Below are 23,138 nucleotides of genomic sequence, written 5' to 3' on the forward strand. Positions count from 1 at the left end.
AAATTCTAGTTTGAGAGAATTTATATGAACTCTTTCCCACTGCTGTAGGTTATAGAGGGGGTATACAGGGGTCAGGCTGGGCTTCGCCCTCTAGTACAAGCCTGGCTCAATCAGCCTTTTCTTAAGGACCTAAGGCAAATGGACTGGGGTTTACATTTTTAATGAAGATGCGGTTGCTGGGGCCCCAGGAAGGATGCGTCCTGATATGACCCTACACACATTCCAAAATCCAGAAGACCTGCAGAAGGTTATTTGGATAGGCTGTCACATGACAGCGTTCAGATCTTACGTTTTTTTTCCAGGAATAGAAACGGTTGATGAATAGCAACTTCTAGCAGCAATGACCGCTACAAAGCGTTGCCAAACTTAAAACTAGTCAAGACCTTTATAGACAGTAGCATTCATGCCTGTCTTCATAACTGAGCTAATACTGGATTCACATATATTCCTGCCAGTCTTTGGCCCAGAACAAACAGTCTCTCCCTGCCGCCATCTAGTGGGCAAAACAAATCCCTGCACTGTGTTCCAAGAAATGAATGTATTAGTAAAATGGGACCCGTTTTAGTAATGCATAATTGCTTTTATTTCAAATTGAAATGTGAAGCCAAAACTTAGAAAGTCAACGTTTCATTTCCAAGTCAGTGTTTTCTATGTATTTCCACTGAGTGGCAGTGTGCTCCAAAAAACGTTAAAGAGATCTCCATCCGTAGCCTGCGAGAACATAATGGTTACATCTCTTCACCACACTCAGTCATATAGCTGGAGCTACTTCTGTCCCTAATAGTAACTATCAGGCAAAGCTTTGATAATCACCCTGCTGTGTACGTGACCAATACGTGTTTTACTTTTGCTAAAAGTGGAATTTGTAATTTTCTCAAATTGATGACTGTTCCAGCCATTCTTCATTTTTAGAATAAAGAGATGGTAAATAAATTGCCACGTGATTTATCATAATATTATATGACACACAACTGTTTTTAAATGTTCATTTGATGCATGCTAAAGTAAAAATATAACTCTGAAACAGACACTTATTTTACTCCTTATGACACATGGCCATACCTTAATGGCTGGACACACTCAAGCTGTCATCTCCAACCATTTGGTTAATATAATTAAACACAAATAATTAAAGGAAAGAATGCAATGTAAATAGAGTGAGTGAAAGATTACAGATGAGTTTTAAACAATATCTTTATTTGGTTTCTAAGCAAAAACTAGAAAACATTGACAAACCTAATACTCATTTCTGACCAACACTAATGGTGACAAAAATAACATGTACATATTTAGAGAATAAGAGAAGAACAAAACGGAAGGGAGGCAGACTTTACAAAATATTCTGTGCAGTACTTTAGATGTATTTACATGTTGGCTGTTTGAACACAATGGGGAGAAGTAGTGAGCAGCATGTTGTCTGTCCCTCTGTTTAATAAACTAATACTGTACACACTGTATATAACATGCTCCATACAAAAGAGTCCAATACGCTTTGTGACTTTGGGTTGATGTGAACCATAACACACGCATGCATATATCAAACACTGTGATACAAATATATCCTACTGTTCATCTGTCTCCATGATCTTATTGGCAGCCCTTTAAAGGGCCCATGTCAGGCTTTTCCGGTTGTCACCCGTCCCCTTGTGTGTCATGAAGGTTTTCTGCATGTAAACGGTCTGCAGAGTCACAACCCTCAAAGTAACCACAGAAACAGAACTCTCATGTAGTCTGAAGTCATTTTTGGATATGAATAGAAATACAGAACATCATTGGCAGCATTTTAGCCAAATAAGCATGCAAGTAACATAGATTAATGTTTTGTCATATAAAAATAGAGTCCTCCATCACCCATTCCTGTTGGATAATGACAGAAATAAGGCCACATATCCGTTTCCTTTCTGATACAATAGCTAAATATCCTGACAAATCCTGCTGACTAGGTTTGTAATTATTAGCTTTAGAGACCTCCAAAACGTTCATGTTTTTGTAATTCTGCCTATCCAATTACCACGGGTCAGATACAAAGGTTGTTTGTGTATGTGAGGAACAGAGAGCCCGTTAAAGCCAAATGATTTTGGGGTTCTGCTGAAACACTGGTTCAGTTTTGCTTTAATCCTTATTCAACACAATAAAAGGATAATACAAAATGAAACCAATGTGTCAGCATTCACTCACTACAGTAGCTGGAGCGGCTACAGACCACAGCTCTCATCACGCCTTCTGTCGGTGTCTTCCCTGCAGCACAAAATGAAAGGTGACACTTTCACACATTGCCTGCTACACGTCTGACCTGTGGAATGTGCATTGACCCACTTTAAACAGGCACGTGCTCAGACAGGCCTTTCACCACCAGCGCGGCAATAGTCTGTGCCTCACTAAATGGTAGATGTTACGCTGGCTGGAGGGAAGGGGGGCTGGCAGTGCACTTTATGTTCCGGTCTGTTCACCATTTCATGGCAATATTTCTTTCAAGTGGGATTATTTTCGATGTTCTGGCGCCCAGTCTCTAAAAGTCGCCCTCGAAATGCAGGACATTCTCCATCCCTTTACATATTAAAACATTGTGTAGCATAGATAAATATGCAGCATGTTCATGAAGCAGTGAAAGAAGCGGTCAGATACCACGACAGGACAGGACCCAACTGCTCCTCTGTTTGACTGTTACTGTCTTTGCCCTGAGAATAAACCAATGAGGAGAGGACCCCTGCCCACTGCTGTCTTTCTTCACCACTGATGAGCTCAACGGGTAGCCCCCCTCAGGATTCATCTCACAACGGACCCTCTCTCCCTGTGAGCCGGAACTGAAGACTGACATCTGCAGGAGGAGTTGTGATAACAAAAAGCTCTGTAGTTTCGAACATTAGAAATGTATTTGGTGACTGAGGGAAAAGTTTACTACATTTGATCCTTTGATATAAATGCAAGTCAAACTGATCAGAAGGGCATTTGCTATGAGTCCAGTTGGAGGAATCCTCCCCACCAGCACCTGTGGTGGTTGTCCTCTTCCAATTATGATCTTCAGAATCCTGAACCATTTCCTGTCAACAACCCTGAAACCATGCAACACACACACACACACACACACACACACACACACACACACACACACACACACACACACACACACACACACACACACACACACACACACACACACACACACACCACACACACACACACACACACACACACACACACACACACACACACACCACACACACACACACACACACACACACACACACACACACACACACACACACACGCACACACACACAACACACACACCCTCTGCTGGCTCTCAGGCGTGCGCTTTGCTCTGCTTGGGGGCGGGGGTGCTGGTGGACATGGAGGGTGGGTCTGAGGTGGCGGGCAGGGGGGGCCGGGGCTCCAGCCCCCGGCTCTTCATGAAGGACAGCAGCTGCTCGGGGATCTCTGCCAGGACGTCTTTAGCCAGCCGGGCCATGCTCAGGACCGAGTTCCCCGAGCGGTCCATGTAGTCCCGGAAAGGGACAAACTGGAGAGAAGGGACACTGGTTGATTGACAGGTGACCATTTTAGAATGAAATTAAACAAAAAGCTGGGTAAGAATATAGGGAAAATAATGTTATATAAATGTTATACTAAAGATGATATGGGGTCATGTTTGCAGAGGATATGGAGTCACATTCAGATTGGTATTGGGGAGGAAGGGAAATATAAATATTAATACATTATTATTTTGTAAACACCAGCCTGTAACGAAAGTTAAATTAAGATAATATTTATACAAACACAATAAGTCAAAGTAAGTTTCTAATAAAAAGATGAAATAAAACAAATCTATTTTAAAGAAAAATAAGAAGTTCGAGTAAAATGTTCAATAAAAGATACACTTAAATATAATAAAATCAAAACATTTATATAAACATTAGAGGATAAAGTAAACATTTGTATATTGTCCTACGATATATAACGTGTATATTACAAAATATACAGTGTATCAGCTATTAGGACATTAATGATGAATTGTACATAAAAGGGTTTGGCTGCTGATGCCTGAGAAAGGATGAGAGCACTTTGATGGAAAGACTGACTGACTGAATGATTTACATTTCTTAAATGTGTGTATTTCACCAACAATATTTATTATTTTATTCTACTTTTTGAACAAAAAATACAAAAAAAGAATACAAATATTTAGCTTTAAACTCAAAGTGTCTTTTTGTGTGACCATGAGCAGGGTCGGATCAGAGGCTTCTTTATGCAGCTGTGCTAACATCTGTAATAAGGGCCTGTCTTAGGTCAGGGTGCACGTGGACTCACCTGGACGATGTCTCTCTCAGCGGAGCGCCCCCTGGAGGACACTCTCACCTCGTCTCCATCCAGCTCCTCCATCGCTGCAGACAACACAGAGCATTTCACTGTTATTCATTCATTGACAGTATTCATGTCATACTTGTGTTATTCAGTATTCTATATATTCTTAGTAGTAAATACACATTTAATTTATAAAGAACCTGCCAATGTGTGTATTGTCTGTGAAGTAAATCAGCCGCTGTTCACCAAGTCAACTCCAATTATGGATTATGAGACTATAATATTAAACTGTGCTATCATATTCTCTCTCTGATTAGACAGTGGAGTCCCGACCTGCTAAACCTTATATTACCGTAATGTATTCAAAGTTAAACTTTCAGTTTTGCTAAAGTAGAGTGTTGTTACTCAATGAATTAATTAATTATTACATTTGCAAGCCATATACACTACACCAAACACCCTGCATTTGCTTTACTGAACAAATTACACATATATATGTATATGTATTGCAGGAGTCATGAAACGTGTATAGTAATGCGTTTTGTTTTAATATAAGATTTGATCACTATTGATTGGTTAGCTTGAGTCACATGGAAATGGGCGGCACTCATTATAATCCTATTCACCTGCGTGAGGTGTGTGTGTGTGTGTGTGTGTGTGTGTGTGTGTGTGTGTGTGTGTGTGTGTGTGTGTGTGTGTGTGTGTGTGTGTGTGTGTGTGTGTGTGTGTGTGTGTGTGTGTGTGTGGAAGAGAGGGTGACACAGGGGCCGTTTCTCAATGTCGAGGAGGCTTGCTTGGTAGCACATGTATGCTGGGCATTTAAACAGTCATTCGGCACCACTCGCTGGCGTAGTATGCTTGAAATAGTGGCTCTGGAGCAGCTTGACTCGACATTGAGAAACGGCCAGGGTCGTTGTACTTTTTGTTGACCGCAAATTTAATGATCGCTTTGATTACTATAACAATGTGTATGTCCAAGGAAAATAAGTTGATCATCCCAGATTTCATTAAACTACATTATTTTTCAACAGAGTTTTTGATCTCAGCAAGTAATTTTTTGTAGCGTGTCACACAGGCCCGGCCTCAGCCTCTCGGCGACTTTGTTTGTTTCCTGCTGTCACTATATATATATTATAAGTACCAAAGTGTCACACATACAAAACTGAATTATATTTAAAAAGCATTTAAAAGTCTGAATATAATAATAATATTGCAATATGATATGCAGATCACTCAATCCTGATGTTAATCTGAAGGATTAAACTACTACTTACTATATTGTAAAGTAATGACTTTGTATTAATAACAAATCACAAGCAAGATGGAAGGCTTCTTTGATTGATTCTAGCTCTGTCCATTCATTTGGTATTTTCTTGTATTACTCTTTCAGCCCGTGTGTGAGCAGCATGCAGATCTCCTGTCAGTACACAGAGCCCTCCATCGTTTTAATCTGGACTACTTTCCCTTCCTGGTGTAAACACAGTTCATTACGTCTCAGAGGAGAGCCACAACAAACACATGATTTATTGATGAATTTATTTCCTCTGAACAATAAGTGAAGTAACTCTCCACTGCTTTTAGACTGACACTACGTTTCTTTGTTGGCATGCACACGCTGACTTCAGAGCCAATGCTTTTGTCTTATCTCGGGTGAGTTGCCAAAGGAGTAAACGTATACATCCCTTTAGGAAGGAGTAGAGAATAGAAATAATCTGCATTATTAACATTTCTCTTCATGAACAAGGATTGTGCATTCAAATACATCAATCTAAAAGAGAGAAGAGATCTCCAGTCCTTATTATTATTATCTGTATTATTATTATTATTATTACTATTATTATTATTATTATTATTATTATTATTATTATTATTATTATTATCTTGTTATAATAATACAAGATAATAATCTAGCACAAAATGGCTTGTTCCACAGAATCCACACACTGACACACAGAGCTCGGCTCTGTGTGTCAGTGTGTGTGTGGAACAAGACATTTTGTGTGCGTGCGCGCGAGAGAGCGTGAGAGAGAGAGCGCACCTGTACCGGAGATCGTTGTTGTTAGCTTCTGGTGATAGCGAGCTACGCTAACGGATATAATGAGCTTTTTTAACAACAAGGTGGAGGAGAGTCCTCTCCTGTCAGACTGAGATTTTTTTGAAAGGAATGCTCACGTTCATATAGATGTATTTTGATAAATGTTAACTTGGCCCATTACGTGACTATTTGTGTTGGGGGGGCCCGACTTTTGTAGAAGGTGTATCAACGAAATGACAGTGCATACTGTACATTGTTTGAGATATATTTCGAACTCAAACTTAATTTTAAGGACATTTAGGCCAGGGGTGTGTGGTTAAAACGTAGCAGCCTGCGGTTACTCCAGAAGGCAGCGGGACGTTTCACTCAGCAGCCTCTGCAGCACCAGCGCGCAAAGAGCCGTGCCTTTTACGCCCCGCCTACACTGTGTTTACCTTCATTAGAACAGCTAAAGAGCAACCGCAGGCTGCTACGTTTTAACCACACACACACCTCTACACACACACACACACACACACACACACACACACACACACACACACACACACACACACACACACACACACACACACACACACACACACACACACACACACACACACACACACACACACACACACACACACACACACACCTCTACACACAACCACCCACACACCACACACACACACACACACACACACACACACACACACACACACACACACACACACACACACACACACACACACACACACACACACACACCCACACACACAACCACCCACAACACACACACACACACACACACACACACACACACACACACACACACACACACCACACACACACACACACACACACACACACTCACACACTCACACACACACGCACGCACGTGTTCAGTCCATGTTTGCAGAGGATATGGAGTCACATTCAGATTGATATTGATGAAGAAGGGACATATAAATACATTATTAGCCTGTGAGCGTCAGACTGACAGTGTGGTTTCATCCACTTCAGCACATTGTTTTGCCCATGTGTTTCCAAGACCAACAAGACCATTACAATTCAGTCAATTCTCAATTCAAAGTAAAACAATACGATTGAAAAAATCGAAAAAAACTAATATGAAGAATAAGACAAAAAATGTGACGTTTTTGAACGATATTTGAAATAATACATCTGGACCAATCTGTTCACTGTGTATCTTTTAGCGTATTAGAAAGCTCACATTTGCTTATTAGCCATAAACACAGAGTACAGCTAGTGGGAACACTGTCAGATATGCAGGTAATAAAGACAAACAATATATATTTGTATCTTATTATGGTATATGATCAAAAGTTACTCCAATTCAAACAGAGGGGAACATAACCATCCGAACCAAGTTTAATGGCAAACCAAACGCACTCTTTCACTAGCATACATTTTAGAAGTTATTTTAGTTACCTATAAAGTACATGCTCTGACTCTGAGATTTGTTTGATCTCTTCACGTCCCCTGTGAGAGCCTCAAGCTGGGGTGCAGGGGTCTCTTGGTGGAAGACTTAGCGGACAGAAGTTCTGATACATTAGAATACCCTGCTCAGGATATACAGCAGACAAGTCTGTGGCTTCTTTTGAATCTGAGCTCAAATCTTATTGCACTGCCTGTCCTGATTTCACCCTGAGTTTGATTATTTTTAACGGGTCTGACATTTGAATTTTTTATTTGCATGTTGCTCATTAATGCTTTTTTTTTTTTATTTTATTTGTTTACTAATGTTAACCTCATGGTGGTGCTAGAGGAGTCATTATAATGCATCGTCTGACCCAGGGATTTCTCACCTAAAAAGTTTTTCCTCTCAGGAGATGTTTCCCAAGATTAGTGAAAGCTTTGACCTGCTAGACTAGAGGAAAGCCAGGATTATCCCCTCTGGGTGCTATTACATCTTTATAGAACTTCATGGTTATCCACACATTAGTCCTTCAGACATCTCGGTCTGGACCAAAGTGGTGAACAGAATGAGAAACAGGGAGAAGCGTTCCCTTAACCTGTTTAGCCCCAAGCCTGTTTTCAGGTCTCAGGCTCGAAAATGACATTCCCAGAACAAATGACCATATCTTCACTTCTAAAATGGGTAAATTAATACTCTTTTTTCTCAAAGCAATGATAAACCTGTGAGTTGGATGTAGAAAAGTCATAATCAATATAGATGTTTTTTATTTTAATGTATATGATAGTTTCCGTCCAAAAAAACCCATTACTTATAGTGAAAACCAGTGCTTGAATTGGGCCGGTACTCACCGGTACGCAGTACCAAAACTTCTGATGTTGACCCATCTGCGTACCATTACTTCTTACTGTGTACCGGCACCTCATGACGCATCTAAGTACGCTGCACGTACTCAGGGACGAGGAGTAATTTAACCAGTCGCCAGTAGGAGTCAGGCTTTAGCCATATCCGCTGCCTTTCATACTTTTTTTAAGTACAGTGAGCCTTTCTAAAATATAGAGAGGCGAAGTCACGCCCATCTACTTCCGGTCCATGGGACCTTATTTCGGAAAAATTATGTATTGAAGTCAATGGGGAGAGAAAATGTAAAATTGTGCCATGAATTACACATATGATGTTTGTCAATCTTAAAAAATAATTTCCATGTAAAAAAAGTCACAGTTTGTCGTAAAACTGTTGAAACATAAGACTATGAAAAATACGCAACTAGAAAGACTACACTTCCCAGAATCCCGGTCCCGCATGCTGGCTCTTACGGAACCGACTAACTCCCCTGTTGTGTACGTACAGCTCTCAACATGCCCAGACTTGGAGTGATTTTCATCTCTTTTAATACTTGTCGCCTCATTCTGAAAGAAAGAAGTGAAATGTGCCAACGTGACGGCCGTCTTGGTGTGTGGTGCGAGACGGGAGATGTAGTATTGAGCGGTTTCACACAGTTTACGTCACATTTGTATTTTTTGACTTGCAAAATTATCGTTAAATTGGCAACATCATATGTGTAATTCGTGGCACAATTCAAACGGGAGAGAAAGATAATCGCCATTGACTTCAATAAGGTCCCATGGAGGTCCCCCGGAAAGGGAGGGACTTCGCCTCTCTATACAGTAAAGAGACAAACCCACCAGCATTACAGGATATACTACTATATGACCTGATGCAGGCACATGTACAGGCTACGTCATGTTCTCTATGAGAGCCCCGGACACCTCCCTGATTAGTCGTGGAAAAACATGCAATTTCTGAACGTTACAGTAAATATTCTGTTTAAAAAAAAAAAATGTCCATGTCTGTTAAAGTTTTTTAGTTTTTCTTTTTAAATACTGAATCAAAGGTATGAGGATAAGGATAGAGGGAGTCGTATGTTGTACAGATTGTAAAGACCGTTGAGCCAAATTCTTGTTTTTGGGCTGTATAAATAAAATTGACTTGAACAGTTGCTGATTTAGAGTACTGGCACCTTTTTTATTCCAATTCAAGCACTGCTGAAAACCACCCTTGAATGATGGGATGGTAGACTAAAAGCTTTAGGAATCCAAAGGATAACATATAATAAGCACCCTGTATCAAGAGTGATGCAAAACAAGTGAAATTTGACTTTTTTAGAGAGATTTAGAAAAAAAACACTTCTGGGTAATTTGGGTGGATTTGCCATATCTCTGGAACCCATCGGTCGATTTTGATGTTTGACATCTCTTTTTAACCGTTAGAGCCAATAGAATCGAGAGGGAAGTCCTAAATCCATCTAAACATTACCATTGGGGAATGAGTGATGCGCAGCCAGCAAGCCCAAAACCGGAAGCTCTCATACACTCTCGTAGCTCTCATAGCAACTATATATAAATATGATGATGGGTTATCAGTAATCATTTCAAAGTGACACAGAGACATTGGATTAACCTTCAGCAGCGTTTATCTGCGTTTTAATGCCATTGAACAAACTTTTGATCAGAAAACAGCAACGGTGAAACGTTTTGGCCGTTTTGGCCCCGTAAAGCTAAGTTGTGTGTTGTCTGGTTTCACCTTCGCTGCTGAGTTTTTCTTTCATTTGATATCTTGTTTGTGCAGAACCGATGAAGTATACAATATTTCTACCGTGAGTTATGTGCTAAGTGCGTTAGCATCTTTTCGCTTAGTGCTAATTCAGAGGCTTGGTATTACCCTTATGTTTTGTTTAGCTAAAAATGGTTAATATGATCTGATAGCTGAGTTTCTTACCGTTAAGTGACACATTCATAGTTTGTTAAATGTTAAGAAGCCCTGAGACACAGTTTCTTGCAAGATGTTGCGTTTTGCCCCTGGTATAGCTGCTGTGTGTGTGTGTGTGTGTGTGTGTGTGTGTGTGTGTGTGTGTGTGTGGTGTGTGTGTGTGTGTGTGTGTGTGTGTGTGTGTGTGTGTGTGTGTGTGTGTGTGTGTGTGTGTGTGATCATGGTGATGCTTCACAATAGAGATGGTACCAGGAGCCACAACAAACCCCTGACACTTGTTCTTGACATCAAGTCATCTGTTGAGCTGTTGATTACTGAATCAATCATAGGATCAAACTTGTGTTTTAGACAGGAGTGAAATGAGATGGACAATACATGTTTACCTGTTAACTTTGGGCTCCTCATCTTTGCATGTATCTTTAGGTCAGGGCTTAATTTATTTTGGAGAGATGATTATCATAGCCACTGACTAAAAGAATCTGAGTTGGGTTGAAGGTGTTTCTGATCATCTTATTTTCTGTTTGGTTTTCTTTTACAATGTTTCCTAAATAAGCATGCACACATGCAAACTAAGTCTTTATTATAATGGCTGTGGATTTGTTACATAAATGATTACTTTACCACAAAGAATGAATGACTATTATTTAGTTGAAAATGATCTAGAAGAGAGTATTAGCAAACATTGATTATAAATGTTGTCTATATTGTCGGGTATTAAGACAACATGTGTCAGAGGTTGTGTAAGTACATTTATATTTGTGCATTGGTTATGATCTCCATACATGGACCATTGTGTTCTCTATATCTCTTCACTCTTCCACTTCCACCATCTGTTTTGATATTTATTTTACTGCCACAGTCATTGACTTTTGACCCCATCCTACACACAATAGAATGGAGCAGTGATGACTTATTTTAGTAGGCTGACCCGGAAGTTAGGTCGGTGCAAGATGTCAACAAAAAGCATTTTTCCATTTTACTTTGGAATAATGCAGGGAACAAGACAAACAAATCATTCTCTCTCTATTCTCTTTATATAGCTGTAGGCATGGCAGACTAAACTCTACATTATTATAAACTCAAACTGTGGTGCTGGAAGATCCAGACACTCATCAGCTGCTTGTTCTTATAGTATGTTTCTGACACACCCTGATCCAACAACATAGTAATCTTTAAGAAAATGTGAAAAACAACCATTATGTGTACACTCAGTGTTACTCACCAACATACACGTGTGTCCTCCTTGTGTCTAACATACTTGTCATTTCCTGGGAATGGGAATGGAAAGGACATGGGAAAAATTGAATAAGAAAAAAAGAACACAGGAATAGTGAAGAAGGAATGAAAAAGGGAAAAATAAATATCATAAATAGCATTTAAGCAATGTAAAATAAATAAAATATAACAAATGGCCTATCTGTTGCAGATGAAAAGCTCGGCTGGGGGGATGAATGTCAGGAGGTGGAGACGGTGTGGAGGTACATTATAACTATCTATATTTTCATATTTCATTTCTATCTCTTGGCTTACTCATTGAGGTCTACTTACCTGCCTTTGCACATATTCTGATGTAATGCAACGACATACGTTAGTGCGTAAGCATGAGTGTGTGTATAGCTATCTGTGTTGATGAACTGTGTGTGTGTGTTAGTGTGTGTGTGTGCGCAAATTGCTTCTCTTTGCCATTTAATGTCAATCCCACGCTGTCCACATTGTGTGATCTCATTCCCCTGTGTGAGAGCCAGCAGGCAGCTGCAGTGTGTGTTCGTCGTTCAGTAATACATGTTTGCCTAGCATCATCAAACGGCCATGTTGAACATATCTGTGTATTAGAATGATACGATGAGATGAGGATGGAAAATGAAAAGACTCTGTGAATGCCCTTTTGGCTCAAGTTGTTTGTTTGTTTTCCTCGCACTTACACCGCATAGCCAATCAGAGTGATTAACAGACTGCTTTGCCAACAGACTGTTGGCAGTGGCAAAAAGTCCTGTTGGTGCTGGACAGAGAACAACATGGCTGACAGACACTCACGATGGCTTCATTTGGCCAACAGACAACAATCAGCTCTGTGTATCAGGGCCTTTAAACATTAGACATGTGCACACACACACTTACCATCAAACTCAGCAGGGCCCACTCCCACTATGATGATGGACATGGGCAGGCCGGCTGCCTGTGGAGACACACAGGAGGGGTGTGAGCCGAAAATACAAAGTGGAAGTACAGTTTATACACATGAACTGTTCCCTTTATTATGCAGTCTTCAGTGCTGATGAACCTCTCGCTGTTACAGACTGAACGATGGTGTGAAAGTGACGACAATGTGCAAAGATGTTTTTTCTATCCTGACTGAATTGACTACGTTGCTGTTTTTTAATAAAATGACCAGGGATTAACTTTAAATCAAACATACTGATGATGATATACGTACCTTTGCCGTAACTATTTGTTATAAATATGTTGTTGGAGCCAAATTGCTTGTTTAGCCATTGTGGATGATCTTCAAATGTTATCAGTATTTGTTGAAGCTATTCCCGCAATTGTCACATCGCTGTTTTTAAGGTATTTAAAACAGATAGAGTGAATTGGTTGGATACATTTGGTGGACCGATGTTCTCGTTGTAATTTGTTTCGTTTTCGTTATTAAATTAGTTGGAACAAGAACTTCAGTGTGGACTGCTCATTGGGAACGAGTCACAATGAAGAACCAAACTTAGCCTCTTAAGCGACCTAATTCAGTGGGAATTATGTTGCTCCAGATGTCATGGCTTACGCTAACTTTAGTGATTTAGCATTGAGCAAACACAACTTGTGCTTCTGGCCATCAGATAAATATAGATCCAGTTAGTCTCCAGCAACTTCTGAGAAAGTTTCGGTAATATTTCTCTACTGTGTTCCCAAGCTAGGCCCTTATCTGTATGAGCTGAGCAGTACAGTGTACAGCTTTTTAACTGAAAACTGCTAGAATGGAGTCAGTGAACCAAAAAGACGTTGGAACTCTCAGTAGCTGAGGAGAACTGCAGAGTTATTGAACATTCTCTGTGGGGTTGTCCTCGATAATGCAACACATTTCAAGCATTGTTAAAATAAACTCATGAGTAGTGCAGCTCCAATGTTCTGTACTAGCTTGCTGTGTGGAAGTGGATATCACTGCTTAGCCTGTTAAGCCCGGTACCCCGTGGGCGGGGAGAAAAACAACAATATTCACAAAACTGTGTCTCTGGGCTTCTTAACATTTAACAACCTATTAATGTGGCATACCCACTTAACGGGAAGAAACTCAGCTAACTGACGATATGAACCATTTTTACTGAAACAAAACACAAGTATAACGCCGAGCCTCTGAATTAGCACTGAACGAAAGAATGCTAATGCACTTAGCACATAACTCACGCTAGAAATATTTTATACTTCATCGGATCTGCATAAACAAGATATCATATGAAAGCTGAGATTCCACAGATTCCAATGGTATACATATCATCACTGAGCAACCAGAACACGCGGCAGTGAAAGCCAGCAAAGTCAACACACAACTCCACTTTACGTAGCCAAAACTGCAAATATATCTTACCTTTGCCGTTTTCTGATCAAACGTTTTGTTCAATGGCAATAAATGCATAACAACGCTGCTGAAGGTTAATCCAATGTCTCTGTGTCCCTTTGAAATGATTACTGATAATCCATCATCATATCTATGATCAATAAGCCTAGTTTTCAGTTTTCAGAGCGTAACGTAGCTTTCGGTTTGGGCAAACTGCGTGCGCATCACTCTCACTCCTCAATGGTAATATGTAGGTGGATTTCCACTCGATTCTATTGGCTCTAATGGTTAAAAAGAGATGTCAATCATCAAAATCGACCAATGGGTTCCAGAGAAACGGCAAATCCACCCACATGACCCCAGAGGTGTTTTTTTTTCTAAATCTCTCAAAGGTCAAATTTCACTTGTTTTGCATCACTCTTGATACAGGGTGCTTATTATATGTTATAATTTGTATTCCTAAAGCTTTTAGTCTACTATCCCATCATCCAAGGGTGGTTTTCACTATAAGTAATGTTTTTTTTTGACGGAAACTATAATTTAAATTGTTTTACTATGTTCAATCTAAATTTACTTTCAAATAAAAACATCTATATTGATTCTGACTTATCTACATCCAACTCAAAGGTTTATCATTGCTTTGAGAAAAAAGATTATTAATTTAACCCTTTTAGAAGTGAAGATAATAGTCATTTGTTCTGGGCATGTCATTTTCGAGCCTGAGACCTGAAAAACAGGCTCAGGGCATAACAGGTTAGAGACCAGAGTTTTACATTTAGAAACGTGGCACAAAATCAACAAAAGTAAAGTGCATTAGCCTATATTATGTAGGTTCTTTATAAATAATCTGATTTCAATCAAAGTACTTCCCTGTTTATGCAAAAACACACACTCGTCTCTTTCTGTTTCTGGTTGTGTGTGTTTCCCTCTTCAGAGAGGATTTAGCCCTCCTGTTAGGACGTAGTTCAGATTTGAAAGAGAGCCGGTCCATGTGTCACTACACACAGCGGCAGTGTGTCCACTCACATTCACCACAGCCTCTTTGGTCTGATCCATGTCTGAGATGACGCCGTCTGTGATCATCAGCAGCACAAAGAACTGGGAGCCGTCCGTCACCTCTGCAGCACACCTAGCATAACACACACACAACAAGCACACACAAGAAACAGTTAATAGTAGACATCACAAGACAATAGAATAGAGTATGAAAGAGAAGATGGTTTCACAAGAAGCCAGCTTACAAGCTAATAAAAAGCTAAATCATCGTTAGCTAATAACAGACTGCAATGAATTGTGTTCGGACTCTTTTGCTCTGCACACAGACAGTTTACCATCTATCCGAAACCCACTGAAACATGCTTAGTTGATGCTACAACATAACTCCAAATGGAAACCAAAACCCTATATCTGCTTGTAGACATATATCGATTTGGATCAAAAGAACACTCTGAAAGTCTACATGACATAAGCTTCCCACAGAGGTACAGGTTCGCTCAGATACAGGGAGATAATCGCTACAATGCTGCCATGCCTACAATTACTAATATTATTTACAAGTAATAATCTTTATATTAAAAGGTGGCATAATGTACAAGTCCAATGCAGTGTACGTATACACTGCATTGGACACGTACAAGTGTCTATAATATGTTTCACCCTGTTCCACTACTGTCTATGTTCACTGATCTATGTTAGCTAACTTTACATTAATGCTCAATTTATCACAGACTGACAAGGTTGAATATTCTGGAAGTGAAACTAAAGAGTATTTGAATTATACTCTTTAGGTTCACTTCCAGAATATTCAACCCTGTCAGGGAACCTAATTGAAGGAGTTTTAAGTGGAGTTTATATTTTTCAATGCTATGTTTCAAATGTCTATTTTGATCACCACAACTAGGAAAATAAATGCCGTAGAGCAAGCCATCCGAAGCAAACCTTTAGTTTTAAAGCAGAACAAATGATGTGGAATTTAGAGTTTCTATTGATGTCGTCAATGACAGAGTCTACCCCCCCGGCAGGAGAACACCAGGGCTCTGTGTTGGTGATCTAAAGGAGTTGGCATATTTTACCAGGCAGGGCATCATTAACCTTTCCAGAGACACTGACACGCTCTATGGGGGGCACCCTGAGCGCCCTGAGCGCCCCTGCACCTGAAACCCTGCTCTACCCAAAACACTGGAATTAAATACGACTCAAAGCAATCATGTTGGTAATAACTTGTGTATCTACTGGTGCCTTTCATAAACCTGCTTCACGTCAAAAAGAAAATTCTAACAAGTTTCCACCATATCCCTTAATTAGTCGAATGGATAATGAAATGTATTGAGCCCCAACCTTTAACAAATATAAAATAAACAGAGATACAATGCTGTATGACTGTTAATGAGCGGTGTGCAAATGAATACAGAAATTGAGGTTTTAACAGTGCGTAAATACAATTAATAGAGCATTATGTATATGTATAATATATGATGAATGTAAGTCAATCTGCAGAGTCTATGATAAATAATAAATACATATTATAGTTATCTTGGCTATTTTGCATAAACTTCAGGAACATCAGGTCATCACAGCACAGCAGACGGTGCCCTACACTCCACGACAACACACCTCCAAAAACACTTCCTGTTTGAACTGAGCGGATGATCAACAAGTCAGTCCGACAGAAGTTTGGAAATAATAAGGAACACATTTCTCTTTTATGTCCAAACTGATTCATACATGGGTATTGGAGATCCTGTGTGATCTGTGATTTTCTGTGAGCCCTTTATAATAAGCGTTGTGGTTCTTGCGTGCGACGCCCTCTGAACAGTTATTCAGGTGTTTGTGAGTTGACTGACAGTTGAAGATGAATCCAAACATAATAAAGACAATTCCGCAGGGCCCGTTAGATATAAATATTTGGAAACAATTTACATGTAAACTGTGATTTCTCTTCCAAGACAGGAATGATTGACACTTATCTGTGAGTGGCTTATCACACTTCCTACTTTCTGCCATCAAGTCACTCAGATACTTCTGTTTGTATTCATGACATGCATAAACAGCTGATGGCACAGGAACAGCCACATATGCGTCTCATGTGTATGAGAGAGAATATTTATGAGTGTGTATGAGAGACATGTGTTAGAGAGAGGATATAAAGGCTGTGTGCATGATTGTGTGACACATAGTTGTGCATAAGAAGATGTGTGTGTTTCCCACCGAGCCACCTGGCTGATGACCGGGGCGAAGTTAGTGGGTCCGTACAGCTGGACCGTCCTCAGGCTCTGGAAGTAGGCCTCGAGCACGCCCTCGATGGCCACACAATTCGGGTTCTCTGCATTCGAGTTCTGCAACAAAGAAGATTCAGTTTAGAAGAAATCCAACCTATTGATGGTGAATGTGCACCTTTACGCTGTCCCTGAAACTATACCCTCACCCTAGCAAAGAGCACATTGAGCATGACCCCCCCCTAAATCTACAAACTGCCATTTTGCAGGTGCAATGTTATGTGAAGGCCATTGGCGGTTCAGGTGTGCACTCAGTGATTACAGTGCATTACATTTCATTCATCTGACGCTCTTATCCAAAGTGACTAAACACTGATTTTTCCTGAAGTGGTCATTGGTGGTATAACACGCGTCGCTAATGGTGCTTTAGCATCAATAGAAATACATATTTTAGTTGCTACAACTATATTTTCTGTGTGTGGTACGTGTATTGGCCAAGGTGCAGGGACTTGGTTTTCAGTCTGTGATGGAAGAAGGTCAGATTAGTTTCGATTGATATCAAAGGGGAGGTCATCATCCACCATTTCTTTTGTCAGAATAGCAAACATGCGAGTATCCTCTAGCTTCAAAACAGCCATTGTTCTCTGCTGAATGGATTCCACACGGTGCTGGAAACAGAGAAGCTAATGTTGTCCATGTTGAAATGATTGCCTCACACAGCTGCTGCAGATTTAATGAAGTGAAATAATGTTGGTATTGAAGTGGTTTGTTTGATGTGAATGAAAAGTGTAATAACTGTTCTGAACACGGTAAAGAAGCAGCTTGAAACCCCCTCAGAGGAAGAGAGTGGAAGACACAATACTGTGTTCAAATAGTGAGAACAGCTGGAAGCATGCACAGTGTTGCACTGAGTTTTCTACAGTGCTGTAATACTGCCTGGTTCAAGTGTGTGTCCACCTCTCGAAGTCAAACACTTAATAACATATTGAGGCTGGCCAACAACACGTTTCAGACCCCGACCATGTCCTGAACACAGACAGGAATATTACCATCAAATCTGACTTAAATAAGGCTGGAGAGAAGCACACATGTTTCCACCAGTCCATCCTCCTACTCAATATAGAGTTTAATTCCAGACCAAATGCATCATGAAGTGTCTCGAACATTTTGTCTTCAGTTACTTTAACGTTATGTTGAATGTCTGTTTCAAATGGAGCTGCTGCGATGCATGAAACACATTGATCAAACTAACCGCCTGAATCATTCTGACAGCTTTGTTCTTCCTGAACCAGGCTGTATCATTTAGAGAAGCATGTGGCAAACCTCTTAGAAGCTCCTTCTTCAGTGAAATAAAGATAACTTGCGAGAGAGAAAGATCCATCGACATCTCAAGCTTAATATTTCTAACAAATCTACAATCACGCAGTATTACATTCAGATTTTCTTTTGCTCCTTGAAATGCTCTTTCGCTGTGCACCGCTGTTGTAAGAGCGCCATTCACTAATGCACCATCAATCCATTGATCGCCACAATTCTTTTTCAGGCCAGCCAATCTGTCCCTGATTGAAAGGCCCTTACAGTAGATCTCAAGTACACATTTCCTGATTGATGGAGAGCCTGAAGGAGTGATGGCTGAAACCTGGTTACTATAGGCGCATTCACACTGCGGCACTTTTCCCACAAAGGTTCATGCAAACTTAGTTCATGAGAACTCTTTTATCGCGTTCACACCAAAAAGAGCCGGTACTAAAATTAGTTCATGCGAACCTTTTTACCCCCTCGAAAGTCCCTGCTTTTGGAGCGGCTCTTTTGTGAGAAAAGAGCTATATTCCTGATTGGCTGGGCGGATTGCAAACCACGCCCCGTAAAACTCCCAAAAAGTTTTGCGAAGCCGCCATTTTATTATCCTCGCATTAGCATTATTAGCATTAGCCCAGCGCAGAAACGCAGAGAGACTAACTTATGGCAACACAAAATAAAACATGGGAGCGGTGGAGATGAGGAGGTGTCGGCGTTCTGGCGATTTACTCGGAAGCCAGTCCCCAACTCCGGGGACTTCCGGCCGGGGACTTTGGGCGGCAGTATACGCCGTGAAGTGGTTTGCGGCCTGCCAGTAAACCCAAAGCAGAAGAAGAAGAAGAAGTGACATCAGCGGCTTCATTTGCCTAATCCACCCCCAGGGACTTTTTCTGGTGTGAACGCGGTCTGTACTTAGTTCATGAGAACTAAAGAGTTCGCATGAACCTTTGTGGGAAAAGTACCGCAGTGTGAATGCGCCTTATGTGTGACCAGACGCTCTCTTCCTTCAGGTTAGTTGGTTTGTTTGAAGAACAAACTAAACTCATTAGATGAACTGACTGCAAACTTAGTTTAGCTTCCTTTAATAAATGTACTGGTGTTCAGAGGCATGTAGGGTTTCCAGATTGTGTCATTCATTGAGCCAGATCATGACACTGATCCTGATTTAAAACGCTGCAGGATTATTTGGAAACGTACTTCAATTGTTTTTCTGAAGACTAAAGAAACCCATCCATCCATTGCCAAGCTCTTAACCAGAGTTGTGTCGTGGATGCAAACTGCCCTTTCCCTGGCTACATCAACCAGCTCTGACTCTTCAAGGCGCTCCCAGGCCAGCGTGGAGATATAATCCCTCCACCTGGTCCTGGGTCTGCCCTTCGGTCTCCTCCCAGCTGGACGTGCCTGGAACACCTCCTTGGCCAGGTGCCATCCTTACTATTCAATCTACTGGTCTATCTTCGATCTACTCTCACCATATGGTAATGAAGGGGGGGGTCATGACTGAAAGAACGAGATTGGAGGTACAAGAGGCAGACTCAAGAAATCTTGATCTTGAATCTGTATACACTCACTTTAAGCGTACACTTGTATGCTGTACAAGTTCATGCTTAAGTGTTCTAACATTAAAGGTGGAGTAGGTAAGTTTGAGAAACCGGCTCGAGATACACTTGTTGTTATATTCCATGGAATACTCTTAACATCCCGTGTGTGTTGGAGGAGGGGCTCTGTAAGGAAGGAGCAGATTCTTCCGGTTGTGTATTTTCAAATTCTAGCGCACTCAAGCTGGTTTCTCCAAAATGACCTACCCCATCTTTAAGTCGACATACAGTAGTTTAAAAGCTTCTACTAACAAACAAAACTATCAAAGAATCTTTAACACCTGAACACTGAATCTATAACAAAGGATAAAGAAAACATATGATGCTTATTTACAGGTGTATATCAGTATGTAGTGTCTCTACTTTAAAGAGTCCTCTCCTGCTGATGTTCAGGTGTATATCAGTATGTAGTGTCTCTACTTTAAAGAGTCCTCTCCTGCTGATGTTCAGGTGTATATCAGTATGTAGTGTCTCTACTTTAAAGAGTCCTCTCCTGCTGATGTTCAGGTGTATATCAGTATGTAGTTGTCTCTACTTTAAGAGTCCTCTCCTGCTGATGTTCAGGTGTATATCAGTATGTAGTGTCTCTACTTTAAAGAGTCCTCTCCTGCTGATGTTCAGGTGTATATCAGTATGTAGTGTCTCTACTTTAAAGAGTCCTCTCCTGCTGATGTTCAGGTGTATATCAGTATGTAGTCTCTACTTTAAAGAGTCCTCTCCTGCTGATGTTCAGGTGTATATCAGTATGTAGTGTCTCTACTTTAAAGAGTCCTCTCCTGCTGATGTTCAGGTGTATATCAGTATGTAGTGTCTCTACCTTAAAGAGTCCTCTCCTGCTGATGTTCAGGTGTATATCAGTATGTAGTGTCTCTACTTAAAGAGTCCTCTCCTGCTGATGTTCAGGTGTATATCAGTATGTAGTGTCTCTACTTTAAAGAGTCCTCTCCTGATGATGTTCAGGTGTATATCAGTATGTAGTGTCTCTACTTAAAGAGTCCTCTCCTGCTGATGTTCAGGTGTATATCAGTATTTAGTGTCTCTACTTTAAAGAGTCCTCTCTGCTGATGTTCAGGTGTATATCAGTATGTAGTGTCTCTACTTTAAAGAGTCCTCTCCTGCTGATGTTAGGTGTATATCAGTATGTAGTGTCTCTACTTTAAAGAGTCCTCTCCTGCTGATGTGCAGGTGTATCATTAGTGTAGTGTCTCTACTTTAAAGAGTCCTCTCCTGCTGATGTGCAGGTGTATATCAGTATGTCGTGCCTCTACTGGGAACGTGTCTCCATGTTTTAATGTTCAATAAGCTCTTTATTGTTCTCATACTGCCTGTGTTGCAGCACCTTCTTTTCAGCCCTCTGTCTGAAACCAGAGCCCAGTCTGCTCTGATTGGTTAGCTGCCAGCTCTGTTGTGATTAGTCAACAGCTTACAGATGTCCCGCCGCTCAGCCTATCATGTACAATGTGTTGGAGCGCTAGCCAGTAGAAGTGTTACATTGTGAAGTCAATATGTTCAGGAAGTTAACAAAGGAGTCCAATGGAGGCGTTTCAGGCAGGGTGTGTGGGGGGAGAAACTCCCTCTGGAGGGAACACAGGGATTTGAGTCTTTGCAGACCATTGACATGCACAGAAACCTATAGGACACACTGGTTTATGACCTGGATCTGGAAGCTGTCCCACCAGCATCCACACAGTGTGTGTGACTAGCTCCTTCTGCAGTTTAATGTGTACTCCAGATGATTTGGATATAATTATGTTCCAGTGTGGACTAGAGACAGCTTATGTGTTTGTTAACCACAGTGAAGGGCTCTGGTGAATTGTCTTTACATTGCAGAGTCATATTAAGACTTGAAGAATATTATTGCTTGCTGATAAAGAAATGTTTATGAATAATGTGCTACCAGAAGGTCTTAAACTATGAAGAGAAGTGAGCTTTATGACAGTGTTAATGGTGAGCACAACATAAGGAAGGAACTGCTTTTCTGCTGCTTTTATTAGATGTATTCGCTGAGGTTCAGGAGAGGGCACCGTGCCAGGCACGAGCAGTTCAGAGCTTAGCACGTGACAGGAGAAACAGACAGCCAGTGTAGGTTAGGGCCTGGATGACCTTGGGAAGAACACTGGACCTGGGCGAAGCCAAGAGGCGTGGACTCGCCTGTACTCCAATCAACAATCGACAGCACCTCACTGAGAAATACACATATCCAATCATAATATGACACCTTTATTCTGTAATAAGTGTATGGAATTGTGTTTTGCCAGTTTCCGGGGGTTCTGGAAGGAAATGTTGGACAGTTAACTGCTTGGAGTGAAAAACTGCTCGCGGCCTGTCGAACGCCGATCTCCAGAAACCTCAGCTGAGCATTTGTGTTCCTTATCACAACTGAAATGAATCAATTTTATTATAACCTTACTGCCTGGTCCGACTCCTTGCTTCGTAGAGGAATTTTGAACATGACAGACAGTAGAAAAACAGATTCACCCAAATGCAGCATTCCTCCATCCACATGTGTCTGTTTGTTTTGCATTGACCTGAAACCAGTTTCTTCTCTTTTTCACACACTTTAAGGCTCTCTCTATCTATCTCCAAGATAAACTTTTAATTGTTTCCCCTGAGACTGAAGTTTTTGTTTAATAATATTGGACTTTTGAAAAGTTTCTAAATGCGTTTTCAGAAGATCTTTAATTAAGCACTAGCATGGAGGAGCAATGCCGCTGAAGCTCAAAGTTAATCATGTGTCAAATAACCCTCATTGAAAAACAAATATTGATGTAATTGTTAAGACGGAGACCTCTTCAAGCTACACTTGCTATTCCATTTGATGCAAATGTGAGCTCTTTTAAATTGATTATGCTTTTATTAGGAGTTAATAGAAGTTCTGGTTGGTAATGAATTATTCTGACCTTCAACAGGATGTATCAAAATAAAGGGACTGTGTGCACCATGCCAGCCTCACTTC

At 40.7% G+C, this 23,138-nt stretch overlaps 1 protein-coding gene across 5 annotated transcripts in view; it reads right to left on the bottom strand.

Moving 5' to 3' along the window:
• Nucleotides 1-3,247: 3,247 nt before the first annotated feature.
• Nucleotides 3,248-23,138, bottom strand: part of LOC117447326 (copine-9-like) — a 237,482-nt gene continuing 217,591 nt past the window's right edge. For all 5 annotated transcript variants that reach the window (XM_071203218.1, XM_034084027.2, XM_071203217.1 and 2 more), the window contains 5 exons: nucleotides 17,278-17,405; nucleotides 15,097-15,199; nucleotides 12,642-12,699; nucleotides 4,309-4,382; nucleotides 3,248-3,520 (listed from right to left, as the gene is read on the bottom strand). In XM_071203218.1, coding sequence (XP_071059319.1) covers nucleotides 3,305-3,520; nucleotides 4,309-4,382; nucleotides 12,642-12,699; nucleotides 15,097-15,199; nucleotides 17,278-17,405 — 579 coding nt within the window. In that variant the 3' untranslated portion in view covers nucleotides 3,248-3,304. The remainder of the gene's footprint in view (nucleotides 3,521-4,308; nucleotides 4,383-12,641; nucleotides 12,700-15,096; nucleotides 15,200-17,277; nucleotides 17,406-23,138) is intronic.

Source organism: Pseudochaenichthys georgianus, chromosome 5, assembly GCF_902827115.2.
Source record: "Pseudochaenichthys georgianus chromosome 5, fPseGeo1.2, whole genome shotgun sequence".
Lineage (NCBI taxonomy): Eukaryota > Metazoa > Chordata > Actinopteri > Perciformes > Channichthyidae > Pseudochaenichthys > Pseudochaenichthys georgianus.